This window comes from Petaurus breviceps, unplaced genomic scaffold, assembly GCF_028583685.1.
Source record: "Petaurus breviceps papuanus isolate PSGF00001 unplaced genomic scaffold, PetGlider_PUasm1.0 37, whole genome shotgun sequence".
Taxonomy (NCBI): Eukaryota; Metazoa; Chordata; class Mammalia; order Diprotodontia; family Petauridae; genus Petaurus; species Petaurus breviceps.
In genome coordinates, this window is record NW_027186296.1 from 103,102,093 (window position 1) to 103,117,591 (window position 15,499).

The window sequence follows — 15,499 nt, forward strand, 5'->3', positions numbered from 1 at the left end:
ATAAGCATATTGGATGCAGGGCAGCTGCTGTTGGACTGAAGACTGAACTGAGAATTGAGGAGAACTGAGGACTCTTGTGGTGGCAGAGTCAAGAAGGAGAAAACATGTGATATCCCGGCACTCTGTTTGTCTGCTCTGTCTGTGTTAATGTTTGTTTGTGGTACTTTGTACAGAAGCCCTGGGACCTTACTAGAAGCCCTGAAGAAGGATTTTCTCATTGTATGTTTACAGAAATCCTGGAGGAGGGTTTTGGAAGTCCGGGGACTTTACTTATGATTTGTGCTGACCGCTTAGACCTTGTTTGTGGGTCTGTGTCCAGCCTTGTTGGTGGGTCTGAGTTGATTTCACAGGCAGATAGTGAATTTATGATAGTGCCAGTAATGTGTATAAATATTATTGTGCCTCTGTCAAGCTTTGTATTCCCAGAAACAGGAACTGTGAAGGACTTGAGGTAGACTGAACACCGTGAACTTCAATATGGAACAGATACTGGATGAAGAACTGGACAAGGAGCTGGACAAGGAACTGGGAGCTGCCTGCCTGTGAACCCAGGTGACAGTTGGAGCTGGGACCATGGGAGAGGAACAATGGAAGCTGAGAGCCAACCTCAAGTCAAGCTGAAAGAATACTTTACTTGGATAGTGTGTACTGACTGAGATTATGATTTACTGTGACCTAGGGGTGGAGAATTTTGACTTTTGTACTTTGTGATTGAATTAAGGATTTTGTGATTGACTAAATGAATGTACTTTGCTTAAAACTATGTGACCACTTTGGTGAAAATTATGTGGCCATTTTAGTGATAAGTTGTTGAGCCGTGACATGATGAATGCTATATTTTGATTTTCTGTGATAAGTTGTATCTTTGTGAGTGCTGTACCTTGATTTTCTGTGAAGGTTTTGCTCTGATTTGTTATTGAATAAATAGAGCGTTCACTATACTATGTAATCAGAATCTTGAAAGCTGTTCAAAGCGGCAGTCCACTAGAAAGCTGCTCATGTGTAGCTTTATACCTATCTGTTTACAGGTTTTGGCCTTCAGTAGGATCTAAGCTTCTTGAAGTCAATGTCTATTTTTTTGGTTTTGGTTTTGTGTCCCTAGCAACTTGCTCTGTGCCTTGAACATAGAAAGTACTTAATAAAATGTCCATTAGATTATCATGGATAGCAAATAGCAATCCTCTTGAGGACAGACCATAGGATAATGGCTTGAATATTTTGTTGTTAAGTAAATTAGTCATGTCTGACTCTTTGTGATCCCATTTCTGGTTTTCTTGGCAAAATACTGGAGTGGTTTGCCATTTCATTCTTCAGCTCATTTTATAGATGAGGAAACTGAGGCAAACAGACTTAAGTGATTTGCCCAGTGTCAGCAAGTAAGCGCCTGAGGGTGAAGTTGAACTCAGGTCCTTCTGACTCCAGAAGGAGTCTATCCACTAGCACTCTATTCACTGTGCTACCTACTTGCCCACCTGGCAAATAGTAAACACTTAATAAATGTTTAACAAATTGAAATGAATTGACAAGGACTATTTTGTCTTAATATTTCCAAGATGATGCCTTTATATTTTCAAGATGATACCCTTAGTACGTGCTTAGTAAATGTTTATGGCATGAATGGGATTTTCAGGTCATTTTGCAGGTGGCATGACCATACACTTAGACCAAACCATCAATCTAAACAACAGTAGATACAACCTTTCAAGACCAATAGGTGCCTTACCAATAACGATGTTATTCATCTTGCTGTGCTCTGTCCCTAAATCACTCCGAAGTCCCTTCTGAATTTCATGTGCTGCCAAGTCAAACAAATCCAGGTAATCTTCCACTGGGGAGCGGTCACGAAACCCATCTCTCAGTCGCACTATTCCTAAACAGAAAGGGAAAGTCTGTATGTGACAGGGAAAAGAAACAAGGTGAAGTCCTCTGTTTCTACCTCCTTTGGATTGTAGCTGACCCTCCCTCTCCAATCTCCACCTCTAAGCTGTAAGCTTCATGAGGGGAGTAGGATCTCATCACAGTAAGGGCAGAGATCTTGGGAGTCAGACTGTCTAGGTTTGAGTTCTGGCTCCAATAAGTCCTACTTGTTTGCCCAAGGACAAATGACCACCTCTCCATGTTTCCTCATCAGAAAAATGGGAGAAGAGGGTACTATTCCTTCTACCTATTTCATGGGTTTATTGTAAGGAAAAGTTTTATACATTAGTAAAAGGCCACACAACTTGCAAGTGTGAGATTAGTGCAGTAATTTAGCTTCCAGTGCTAAATAAATGTGAAGTATTATATTGATACCACTCCCATAACACAGTGCTCTCTCTGAGCATGAGAGGTGCTTATTCACTCATTTAACAAAAGTCACCAAGAAATGTTAAATAACCCGTATTTTCTTGAGTAAATTCTAGTGGATAATCAGATAGGGAAGAAGACCCATGAATGATTAAAATTCCCTTTATCTGTAGCTGCTTAAATAAGTAACTCTCACTTTTCTGTAGTAAAAAAAAAATCATTTTCTGTGTAGTTTGGATGATGGAAAACATCATTAACTTGGTTAGTGGAGGTTTTAAGCACAATGTTATACCTATTCAGGCACTGTAAACACTGGAACTTTGTGAGCCATGTAAAGTTTAGGTATACTTGCAATAACTTAGGCATGAGCAGTATATGAGGCATATATTACATGTAATAGAAAAAGCAATAAGGGGGATACAAGCCACTAAAAAGGACAGACCAATTTGAGGTCTATCATGATTATGAATGTTACTTCTCTTTTTCTAGTGATGGGCGCCTCGCTGATTGCTTAGACTGAATATTTTGATTAATTTAACTGTCCTTTGAAGTCATTAAAGCTATTTTGACATCTTTCATTCACAGGATCAGGATCTAGAGCTGAAAGAGATCTCATAGGCCATCTAGTCCAATGCCTTCATTTTACAGAAAAAGAAAATGTTCCTAGAGAGATTAAGTTACTTGTCCAAGGCCACACAAACATGAGGTGGAGCTTGAACCCAGGTCTTCCTGACCACATGATCATTAGTCTTTCCATCATTCCATGATATCTCTCAATTCATTTAAGAAACATTTGTTGAGCACATTCAATGTTCTAGACACTGAAAAGGAACTCCCTCTCCTCAAGATGCTTTGCAATGTATTAACAGACAAATAGCCAAAATTTCCTTTTTTGTTTGTAATGAAATATAGAAATAGAACAATTTACAGATTCCTGGAAAAGAACTCAAAGATCATTTAGTTGAGTACTATTCTGAGTATGAGGAAGCTGAAGCCCCAAACTGATGTGACCTACTTGGTGTCATACAATTAGTCAGGGATGGAGCTGTAACTCAACATAGGTGCCCTCTTTCCATTGCCTCACCTGACATGTCAAAGTTGCAAAACTTAACCAAATCACCAAAGCTTAAGTAAATAAAAGGAAAAGTATAAACTAGGAAGTTGGAAGATAAGTGTTTCAAGGTAACCAGAAAGTAGCACTATGCAGCACAATTAATAAAGAATAACCCTACTTTCTCATAGAACCTAGGTAGAACAATGAACAGAGCACTCGACTCTGAATCCAAAAGACCCATCTTACAGCACTTACTAGCTGTGTGACCCTGGGCAAGTCACTTAACCTTATTCATCTCAGTTCCTTATTTATAAAATGAGTTGAAGAAGGAAATGGCAAACCACTCTAGTATCTTTGCCAAGAGAACTCCTAAATGGGGCCATGGAGAGTTGAGTATGACATAAATGACTGAACAACAACAACCCTTTCTCACAGATCCTGATTTTGGATGTCATGGAGCTGGTGGTCATTACAGCAAAAAAAAAAAATGTTCTCCCCTATGTATCTAGCTGTTTGATGTAGGAGAGAATGTTCAAGATTGTCTGATACCCATGACAGAGATGAGAAATGTACCTTCCTCCCACCTTTGCAGAAATAATGAGGGAGTGGGGTATCTATGGTTATGAAAAAGAGGATGTATATATTCAGAAATTAAGGTCATATAAAACAAGAGACATTAATAGAATTTTTAAATGTCTAAGTCCATGGAGTCATAGTACCCCAAAATTATTATTTAGCAAAATGCAAGTGAAAAGTCCCCTCTTTCTGTTGATGGTACTCTTTCAAATATGAAGGAGTGACTAAAAGTTAGCCAAGAAATACTGAGAAGGATGTAAAACTTTAAAGTTGTACTAAAAGTATAACTTTTAAAAAATTCAATTTTAATGAATATGGAACCATTAAGTGGAAAACACCCACTTGGAAAGTACCAAACTCTGGCAAATGATTAGCATTTATCACCCTTTAGGACCAAATGACCACATGTCTCCTGGCAGAAAATAAAAAGGTTAAAGAAATAAAACAATGATCTGAGAGTCATTTGGTACGAGGCTAGGGTGGGGCAGAAAGCAGCCCAAAGAAAACTTACATAATCAAACTTGAAGGGTCATAGGAAGAGACCATTTATTTCAACTTCACCCCTCTCTTTATCCCCTTTCCTAGCTCCTCATTCAACCTCAACCCAATTTACCCATGATAAGACCAATTCTCAGAGGCATGGATTGATTTTCCCAGTCACAAAGATAATGGTAGAGTCAGTACTAGAAATAAGGCTTCCTAAAGCTGAAGGTCAAAAACTACATTTGATCTGTGGTATAGCAACATCTAAGAGAAAGCAGAGAAATAGTTAAAATTCAAATGAGGTACCCTCTGAGTGAAGATGATACAGAATAGATGACCTAAGTACGTGCCATCACAATCGGTGACTGCATAATGGTAGTGATTAATACAAGTCACGTTTAGCTCTGGCTGCCACAGATAGCCAAAATAAATGGCATAAGCAAGAGCTAACTGACTGTCTATCTGAAATGCCCCTCCCCCAAAAAAATAAAAAATAAAGAATAAACTTTATTATTACTTTCAATAGCTAGAAAAAGTCAAAACTAGCAGAATTTTAAAAGTTAATAAAATGTTTATTATATTCACATTGTGTCCTCCAACAAAATTTTATTTTCTAATCCCTCAAATAGAAAAAAATATATATTAATACTTTTAGATTTAATAAAAACAGGAGAGCTAATGACTTGTATTAGTTTATCTTTGCATGTGTATAAATGTCTTATCTCCTCATGTAAAATAACGACGTGTAAAATGCCTTCCAAACCTTAAAGTGCTATACGAATGCTATTATTATAGACAATTATGATAGATTTTATGTATGTGTATATATACAGAGATGCATATACATATGTATTTGTAAAGCATTTTATACCAATTCTTTTCATTTTTTCATTGGCCCTACCCGTGTATTATTCCTGTTTTACAGATGAGGAAACTGAGGCTGATAGACTTAATGACTTGCCCATTATTACCCAACCAGTGCATGTCCAAAACATGATGCTGACCAAGGCCATTTCTGCACTTCAATCTATACGTGTATTATCTACCTCTTGGAGAACTTTGCAAACCTCAAATACTAGAGAAGCATGCATTGTTGTAATAGTCACCACACATGCAGTAGGTGCCTTATGTTGAGTAAGCATTCACTATTTTCTGATTAGTTGGTTGTAAACTAGATTCTAGTTCTGCAAATAGCTTTGTGGTTTTAGGCATAGTATCTAACTTCACCATCTCAGGCTCCTCATCTGCCCAACAGACCTAACTTCTGCCAAAGCTTCCCAACAGAGCTATTCTTAGGTGAAAATGATAGATGGGAAAATGTTCTGCCAAGTCCCAAGTACCCTTCAAAGTTGGGATGCAACATGTGTCAACAGGCCTTACTTACCAAATCGTTTCCTTGTCCACCAGTGTGGCTCTTTAATGGCTGAGAATTTCACATCCGGGTGCAACCGGAGACGATCATACAGGTCGGTTGTCCCACACTTGGGTTGTCCAATGATATAGAAATGAGGGAGACAACGTAGCCGGTAGTGCTTCTCTTTGAAATGGTACAAGTGGTTCCAAAACTCTTTCCTGAGGTAATCAAAGGTTGACCGAAAATGTTTTGAATACAGTGCATAGAGGTTGGTCATATAGGGATCCGTAGTATTTTTCCCTGTGTATTCCTCATACCAACAAGGATTTTTACTAGTTGGAAGAAATTTGTTAGGGATTACTGAGAACATCTGCAACAACAAAAGAAGAGGGCAATTTTAGAAAGTCTGATTATTAATGCCACCCCCCCATGGGAAAAAAAATCCTGCAGTTATCTTAATATTATAATATATATGTTTTCAGCACTATTTAATTATGCTCGAATGTAAAAGTATATTAAAAGATAGATTATAATTGACCACTTCCCCCTTTCTTTCTCGTACCTTTCTTGAGAGATGGACTAATTTTTTAGAAAAGAAATCAGCAGGAGGAGAGTGATAGGTGATGACCCAAACCAATGCCAGTCTGCAATTGCCCGCATTTCTATCATAAAAGAGCAATCAAATTAAACCAAGTCAGCTGAAATCTGTGTTACTAATTAAGTTCAGGAATGCTGGAGACAAGAATAATGATTAGGAACACTGATTTAGCTCAGGGTAGAATCATAAAATCAAATTTAACTCCACTTTTAAATTCTGAATTATGGGATCTGCATGGATGACTACAGCCCCAATTATCAGTTTTCAAGAAAGATATCTTAGAAAGCAATTATCAAAAGGGTATTTTAAAAAATTTATTAGTAATGGCATTTGGGACATTACAAATGACATATCATATTATTTAAGTTCCATACCGCTTGACTTTGGGGAGGTTGTCAACTTTTCCCTGTTTGAACTGAGATTTTAAAGTTTATTGAACATGCCAGCAGCACAGATTAACTAAGGCTACCTGTGAGAGTGTGTTTGCAAAATCTGAGAAATTTCCAGGCCAGAACACTGGAAAAGGAAATGTTGGAGGACGTAGGTTATCATTAAGGTCTTCCACAAATTCATGCTGAGGTCTCAGACCTTCCCCACTATTTAATAGAAAGAGCACATGAGCAGGAATCAGGACACTCAGTCCCTAAGTGTCTGAGTAATCTTAAGAGAGCCTCTTTATCTCTGTACATAATCTGAGGCTTTTTTTTTTAATCTATTAAATGGGCAGGTTAGAATGAATGATCTCCTAAGACCTTTCCTGTTGCTAAATTCCAGGACCCCAATTATTTGTCCCTTTGTTCTCCAAATCAAAGCTAATTTTTTTTTTAAAAAGGAAACCTTGGTTTCTCCTTTTGCAAAAAGGGATGAGAGGAAGTCAGACTTAAGCAGATACTCACATGCAATTCCTGTTTCTCAAGGTCTTCTAGATCTGGGAGCTGCCTTGTAGTAAATTCAACCTTTGATGTGATTGTGTCGATAATTAATTTAATGTTTGGATAATATTTTTCATATGAAATATTCATTAAAAAGGGTTGATGAAAATCTTTCAGATTCCTCAGGTATTCATCATCTGTTAAAGCTGGATTATTGGGAAAGTTCCTATAATGCAATGATGATGGTATGAGCAGGAGTTCGTGTTTGGCCCCAGTCAGTATATATGATGCCATCACCAAAGTCATTATTATCAATCCACAAACAAGGCTCCATCGCTTCCCCTTTTTGAAGCGAAAAATCCCACTCCAGCTTTCATTGTTTTCTGTCCTTACTTCTAAAACTGCAAGCAAGTTCATCTGCTTGCTATCCACTCGAAACAGAATTTTCTCTCCTTTGCAGATGGGACACTTGTGGTGACTATGATAGGGTCCTCGGCAGCTGAAACACTGTGGGTGCAAGTCATCAGGTAACAATTGTATGCAGCAATTAACACAGTGCCTCATATTATTGCCTTTTTTATCGCTGCATTAATGAGCCATGGACCAGCCATCAAAATTATTTCTAACACATGCAAATTGGGTTGTAAAACTTTAACTACAATTTGTAATTACATGGATTTGTTGGAAAGCTAAAGAAACAAAAACACAAATAAAAAGGAGCTGAAGCCAGAGAGTTAGAGAATGCGCAAACACATTCTTTGGTTAGGCCCAATATGCAAACAAAAGGAAAAAATAAAGATCTTCAGTTGACATGTTTGGTTAAAGTCCACCACAATCATGGAAAACTCTGCTGATTGAAATACAGCTCAGAATGTTGCTCAAGTTTTTCCCATTGTATGCAGTGAGGTGGAAAAGAGGACACTGAAGGGTGTTGAAATATACAAAAAAATTAAAAGACATCATTTTCTTTCCATTGATGGACACATAGATGCATAAATTCCATGAAGAGATCCTTCCAGATTCTTTCTTTTTTCTGCATTGTCAAGTTTTAACAATTGGAAACTATCTTTGAAAGGTTCCGTCTTCTTTGGAGACAATATTAAAGATCTTTCAGATTACCTAAAATGAAAATTTAAAAGTCTTGTTATTTGGAAACAATAGTCTGATAATCTTCATTTCTTTTAAGGGTAGTCAAGCCAATGCAATAGTGCAAACAGAAACTCTACAGAACAGCTCATTTATACAGTGCCTTAAAGTATAGGAAGACTTTCATCACAACAATTCTAGGATGTAAGGAATAGAAGTATTATTAAACTGATTTTATAGAAGAGGAACTAAAAGGTTCAGTAAATTACTCATGATCACACAGGAATCAAAATCCAACACTCTTTCCAGGAGGAACTGTCAGTGGCTTGCACATGGTACCTTGGAACTGGCTGTATCAACCATAATTCTTCTAACAATAAGGCTTCCCCACTACTTGCCCACAAAGCAAACATCTCGGTTCTTCTAAAAGTCTTTCTTGTTTACCTCTGTCTTGTTAGAGAAAACTACCTCACCTCTGAATTCTAGTATGTTGAAATCCTTCTCAGACCTACATGGAGTATAAGGTTTGGCTAAACTAAAAAATACTGCTTCCTTTTCTAATCACTACAAAGCAATAGGAGTAAGAAGAAGGATGATGGTTAGAAAATGAGAAAAATATTTTTCCAATAAAATCAGCAATTTATTACTAATGGCTAACTTTTATTGTCATTTTGGGAAGAAACTCACACTTAATGAAAACACAAAAAGACTAGAAAGGTCTTTTGCAAAGAGAGCACACCATCCAAAAAAAGCATTTGACTTTAACTTATTAGACAATTACATTCAGCAACAACATCCAATATATAGTATTCCCATGAGTAACATAATACTTCAGACCTTGAAACAGTTTTTCATTTTCATCATCAGTGGAGGGCATAAGTCTTCAGAATCTTTTAACAAAATACTATGATTGTAAATGGACTGTGGCCAAAAGAATGCCTTTATAATGCTGTGATGGAAGGAGTGCTGCAAATCTAGACCTGGTGTCCAATCCTGGGCAGGCCACTAACATGGCATTTGAGTTCAGAACTTCAGCTTTCTCATCTATAAAATGAGGGATCTAAGCCAGAAAATCCCTAAAATTCTTCCCAATGCTAATATTCTATGATTTTAATTAACTTTTTTTATTGGTTGAAAAAAGTACCTGACTCAACATTTAATTCATAGCCAAGAGAAGAGAATCATCACTTAGTCTTTGGGTTCTAAATGCCACTCTCCCAATGTCTAATAAAACTCAGTCAAATAAAGCTCAAAAGACAGTTATCAATTTAGTCAGAGGGGCAAGTACTTTTTTGTATTCTCAATGTCTAAAAAAAGAATATAGAAACATACACTGTCAAATCCTACTTCAAAGAAACTAAGTGTTCAAACAGGTTTGTGGTTGGGCACAGAGTTTGTACATAATTTGTTCTATTTAACACAGTGAACATAACTGATGTCTTTTCTGTTCTTATGTGTGATTATTAAAATCTGATCTCTTTGTTGCTTCAAAGGAATTTTTATTATGCACAGCTTTCAGTTTCTGTCAGAACTTCCTATATGGGAAATAGCTGTGTCAGAGTGGCTATGGACATCATCCTTCCCTTTCAATGGGGAAACAGAGGCCCAGAGACTTTAAGTGTCTTGACACTTAAAGAGCTCTAGCCTCCAGACTCCCAGGTCAGTATTGTATCTAGTCAAGAGGAAGACACACGCTTGAATTTACCCCAAATTGACTGTTGGCAGGCAATGAACAAAGATGGACAAAAGTAGATGGAAGAGATATGTGTAAAGTAAAAATGGAGAATGATATGGAAGGAGGGAAGAAAAGCAAAAGAAAAGACAATCTTCCACTCTCTCCATAGATTTATCAAGGTGAATTAAACCAGGCCAGTATTCTCCCAAAACTAACTACCCAATTTGCTCTTCTTGAAAGAAAGAGAGTAGGGGCGGCCAGGTAGCACAGCGAGTGGGAGCACCGGCTCCAGTGTCGGGATGACCTGGGGATCGAATCTGGGCTCAGACACTTGGCACCCACACAGAAACACCTGGCCATGTAACCTTGAGCAAGTTACTTAACCCCAATTGCTTAGGGGCGGCCAGGTGGCTCAGTGAGTAAAAGCACCGGTTCCCAGGGATGACCTGGGGATCAAATCCAGCCTCAGATACTTAGCACCATACCCAGAAATAACTGGCCTTGTAACCTTGAGTTACTTAAGTTACTTAACCCCAATGGCTTTAAAAAGAAAGAAAGAGAGTAAAGCAAACATACAATAGAGTTCTCCAAATTGTTACCTATATTACCATAGCATATAAACTCATGGATTAGAATATCATAACCAATGAGACTAGAAATAATCTGACCCAATCCTTCATTCGTCTGAGGAAAATGAGACCCAGAAAAGGAAAATGATGCCTGTGACCACAAAGCTAATAAGTGGCAGTGCTGAGACTGAAACTCACATTTTTCTAAATCTAAGCAGAGGATTCTTTCTTCCACAAAATACTGCTATTCCTAGGGCCCACTTTACAAAGGACTGTTTCCATGGGTCCCCAAAATTATGAAGGAAAATCTGAGGCAATTAATCTGAACTCATCAAATAACCAATACATAAATACATGCATACCTACATACATACACACATAAACATAAATGCATCATAAAATCTACGTGAATATATTTTTTCTACATTTGTTTAGATATCTATGTGTGTGCATATCTATGTACTTGTATAGACAAATTTTTCTTAGATATATAGATACATAGACATCTCTATCTTAAGAAAGATATGGATCTACATGTATTTGTGGAGATATGTATATGCATATATCTCAACATCTTTCTTAAGCTATGTATATATAGATATCTTAATATTTAATGTAGATATTAATAGACATCTATAGATCTATATATAGATCTATCTATATATAGACATACCTTAATATAGATAACATCTTAAGAAAGATGTAGATGGGGCGGCCAGGTAGCACAGCGAGTAAGAGCACCGGCCCCAGTGTTGGGAGGACCTGGGGATCGAATCCTGGGCTCAGACACTTAGCACCCACCCAGAAACACCTGGCTGTGTAACCTTGAGCAAGTTACTTAACCCCAATTGCTTAGGGGTGGCCAGGTGGCTCAGCGAGTAAGAGCACTGGCTCCAGTGTCGGGATGACCTGGGGATCAAATCTGGGCTCAGATACTCAGCACCACACCCAGAAATAACTGGCCGTGTAACCTTGAGCAAATTATTTAACCCTGATTGCTTTAACAAAAAAAAAAGTTGTAGATAGATATACTCACATATGTGTTTATGTGTATATATATATATATGAACATACACATATATACACATTCAAGTCCCTCAGCATTCCAACCTATTCTACACATTGCTTTTAAAGTAATTTTCCTTAAAAAGAGGCCTGATCGTGTCACTTCCCTAATCATACAACTCTAATGACTTCTTATTGCCTCTAAGATTAAATATAAATTCCTCCATTTAGTTGTTTGTTTGTTTTTTGCTTTTTGGAGGGCAGTTGCCCAAAGTCTCATGGCTAGTGTGTCAAATATCTGAAACCGCATTTGAACTCCATTCCTCCTGATTCCAGGTCTGGTGCTCAATTCACTGTGCCATCTAGCAGGCCCCTCCATTTAGTTTTTCAAATTGTTTACAACCTGGTCCCAATCTTTCTTTCCAGCCTTATTGGATACTACTCTCCTTTCTGCACTCTGTGAACCAGTTAAGCTGAACTTCTCTGTTCCTCACATGTAATAGCCCATTTTCCAGCTCCATGCCTTTGCACTGGCTATCTTACATGCCTGGAATGCACTCCTTCTTTATCATCCCTCTTTCTTTAAGATGGAAATTAGCCACCATCTTACAACACAAAGCCTTCTTGATCCTCAAATAGTGCCCTCCCTCTCAAACTACTTTGTATTTAACTACTTTGCATACAATTGGGTTTACTGATATTCTCTTGATGTTGTATAATTATTATAAGCTCTTATGGTATCCTTCACTGAAATGCAAGGTGCTTGTGAGTAGGAATTGCTTCATTCTTTGTACTCCAGTGTCTTGTACATAGGGGATGCTTAATAAACTCTTGTTGATTGATTCATTGTGCCTCTCCTACACACACACACACACACACACACACACACACACACACACACACACACACACACAGACTATTAGGATACATCTAAATATAAATTAACCAGCACAGTACCATAGCACTCCAGTTCACTCAGTCTGGAAAGATTTTTTTTATTTTATTCTATAAAGGGTAAACAAGTAACATGGCAAGTCAAGTTAAGAAGGAGCTGTTGAAGGTTTTTTTTTAATGGCCTGTAATGTTAGAAGTAGCAGAGGCTTTGGATCAGAAATGGGTACAATGATAGGAGAGTAACACGGAAGAAAAATACATACTATGTCAAACTGGCACTACCATCAAGAGTCCAAGAAAACTCTGAGGATGCCCCCCCATACATACACATACATATTCACACACATACATTTCACAAGGACTCCCTCTCTCACAATGATCCTTTGTTGACTCCATTTCCAACATCAGGTCACTTGACACCCCCAGTCTGAGGAATAAGGACTTATGTAAACAGCCCTTGTCAGGCCTTCTTAAGATGCTCTGAATAAAGCACGTCAAAAACTATAGGGATCCAATTTCAGCTTCCAAATTCAATAATCTTGAAGTGTCTCTTGATCAAAAACAATTCTCCCAATAATTATAGGAAAAAAAGTGACCTGGCCCTTATTGACTAAAGCCAAAAGGAATTGTAACAATGGCTAAGACAAAGGCAAAACAAACTGAAAAAGGAGATGCCCACCCAGTAGGACTTCAGTGGGGAGTCAGCTGGCACTCTTCCAACTGTTCACCCAAGTAAAGTCTAAATAGATGAAGACCATGGACTCTGAGGGTATAAAGACAAAAATGTACACTGTCTGGACCAAATACATTCCTAACTACGAACAATGATATCTTCTTTCAAGCCCAAAGAAGAAAATCTCTGTAATGTTGCATATCAAATCTGGAAGGCTTAGTAAAAAGAACTTATAACATGACTTGTTAATATTAGTTACTCAAAGTATTTCTCCTTTAAGGCCACAAGATCCATTTTCACAAGTTCCCTTTTTTCTCAAAGCAAATAACACTTTGACTTAGAAAGTCCAAGAAAAACAAAAACTCTATCCTTATGATGTTTCTCCTAAATATGAATGGAGAAAAACAGATTGGGGAAGTATATTCATTTGACATTCTCTAGCTTACAAAGTACTTTCCAGAACAATCTCTCATTTGATGTAAGGCAAATAGCACAAGTATTATTTATCCTGGTTTCAAATCGAAGAAATCCAAGGTCAAGGAATTAAGATGAGAAAAAGCAGATAAGTATTTGGACATCTAGCCAAGGATTTTATACATTTTATCATACAGCCTTTCAGCTTTCACATCTTCAACTGATAAAAGGAAGGTGGAGATTTCCTCATCCCTCCCCCACCCCCCAAAAAAGAGAGCAGATATAGTCTGATAATAAAAGTAGCTGACATTTATGTATATAAGTTTGCAAAGCACTTTACATACATTCATGCATTTGAATCTTACAACACTCTTGTGCTCTACATATTAGAAACATTATTATCCCTATTTTACAGATGAGGAAACTGAGACAAAGAGAGATTAAGCAATTTAGTCATGGATCAGGCAGCTTAATAAATGTCAGCTATGGAATTTAAAGCCAAACCTTACTGACTCTGAGTGGGCATCTACCCTTGAGATGTTACTCCAAAATAATACAAAATTCAATAAAAACAACAGTATTTCACTACACTACTTGAAAAAAAAATAGATTGTTACATTAATTTTAAATAATTTTTTATCAATAGACTAAGGCATATTCCAGCACTGGCCATGCTTTACTCAAAATTAATCATTTTATTTTCTCTATAGTTAATCTATTTGCAACTTTAACAATTTACTGTCGATCACCAGGCACATTACAAAGGAGTTTTGACACCTAAATTCATTCATTAAACTAAAGAATACTTGAGCAGAAACTTCAATTAAAATGCATCCAAACCTTGGCTAAACTCCGTACCCTAAGGAGATAAACTATAATAATTGGCACTTTGCATCAGCTGCACAAGATTAGACTACTTTCCCTAAAATAGAAAGTATTCCATTTTTCAGTCCCTACTTGAATGGCCTCAGTATTAACCTATGCAACAGAAGTATCATTAGCAAACCATTTATAAAGAAATTGTAATTGAGAGGCCCAGAAATACCACTTTATATTAAGTAATTGAATGCCCCTTCAGTGTTAGATCAATAAAGGGCATCCAATTTCACCCTAGCAAACTTATTAAATTATTACAGATATATGCTGAGATGGCAGAAGAAAGATATCTGAAAAGTTCAAGAGGAATGTGAATAGACTTAAAACAGAGTCTCATTTAGGCACAACATTTATTTTTACCCTTTGGGGAGAGAGGAATAAAATTGCTAATTAGGATTTTTCTTTTATGTTTAAAAAATGTATCTTAATTAGCCTCATATAAAACAGAAAGCCTTCCAATCATGTCTAGTGACTGAAATCTCTCTTTTGGCTATTGTAGATATGAATGTATTTCAAGGAATGTTAATCAACATAAAGAATACTTTCTAGTTTTGGACAAACCATGTTATAGGCTCCTTCATGTGACATGGTCAAAGCACTTGAGAGACTTTGGGGTTCTGAACAGACAAATGATTCTTGTCAAAACCCTATCTAGAGAGTTGTACTTACTGTAGAACAACATCCAATATCTAGAACAAAGCTGCCTTTAGGCTGAAGAGGGTGGAGGAGAGGAGGCAATTAATAACCAGGGAGGTACTTTTTGATTGATATAAAAATATAAAGAAGCAGACTAAGCCCTCTCTCTCACTCATTTTGAAGTACTGAGAAAGCATTTGAAACTTATTCTAATCTAAAGCCTTTGGGCATTTGAAATAAGGGAAACATTATCAGCTTTTTCTTAACTCCATTCTTGAAACTGTCCTGCTCCCCTCTATCCAGATCAGCTCACCCTCCCTCAAAAGGAATATTTTCTGAAAACCACATGAGGGTAAGGATCAAACTAAGAAAAGGACAAAGTCTTTGATTACATAAGTTATTAAAGTATCTCGAGTTCACTTCTGACCAGCTGGAAAAGGAATAGTCA

The 15,499-nt window shown here is 37.2% G+C and overlaps 1 protein-coding gene across 6 annotated transcripts in view; it reads right to left on the reverse strand.

The window, feature by feature from the left end:
• The window catches only part of CHST15 (carbohydrate sulfotransferase 15), a 135,404-nt gene that overhangs the window by 49,338 nt on the left and 70,567 nt on the right, over nucleotides 1-15,499 (reverse strand). For all 6 annotated transcript variants that reach the window (XM_069099172.1, XM_069099171.1, XM_069099174.1 and 3 more), the window contains exons 2-4: nucleotides 7,248-8,342; nucleotides 5,784-6,123; nucleotides 1,724-1,870 (exon numbers count right to left, since the gene is read on the reverse strand). In XM_069099172.1, coding sequence (XP_068955273.1) covers nucleotides 1,724-1,870; nucleotides 5,784-6,123; nucleotides 7,248-7,787 — 1,027 coding nt within the window. In that variant the 5' untranslated portion in view covers nucleotides 7,788-8,342. The remainder of the gene's footprint in view (nucleotides 1-1,723; nucleotides 1,871-5,783; nucleotides 6,124-7,247; nucleotides 8,343-15,499) is intronic.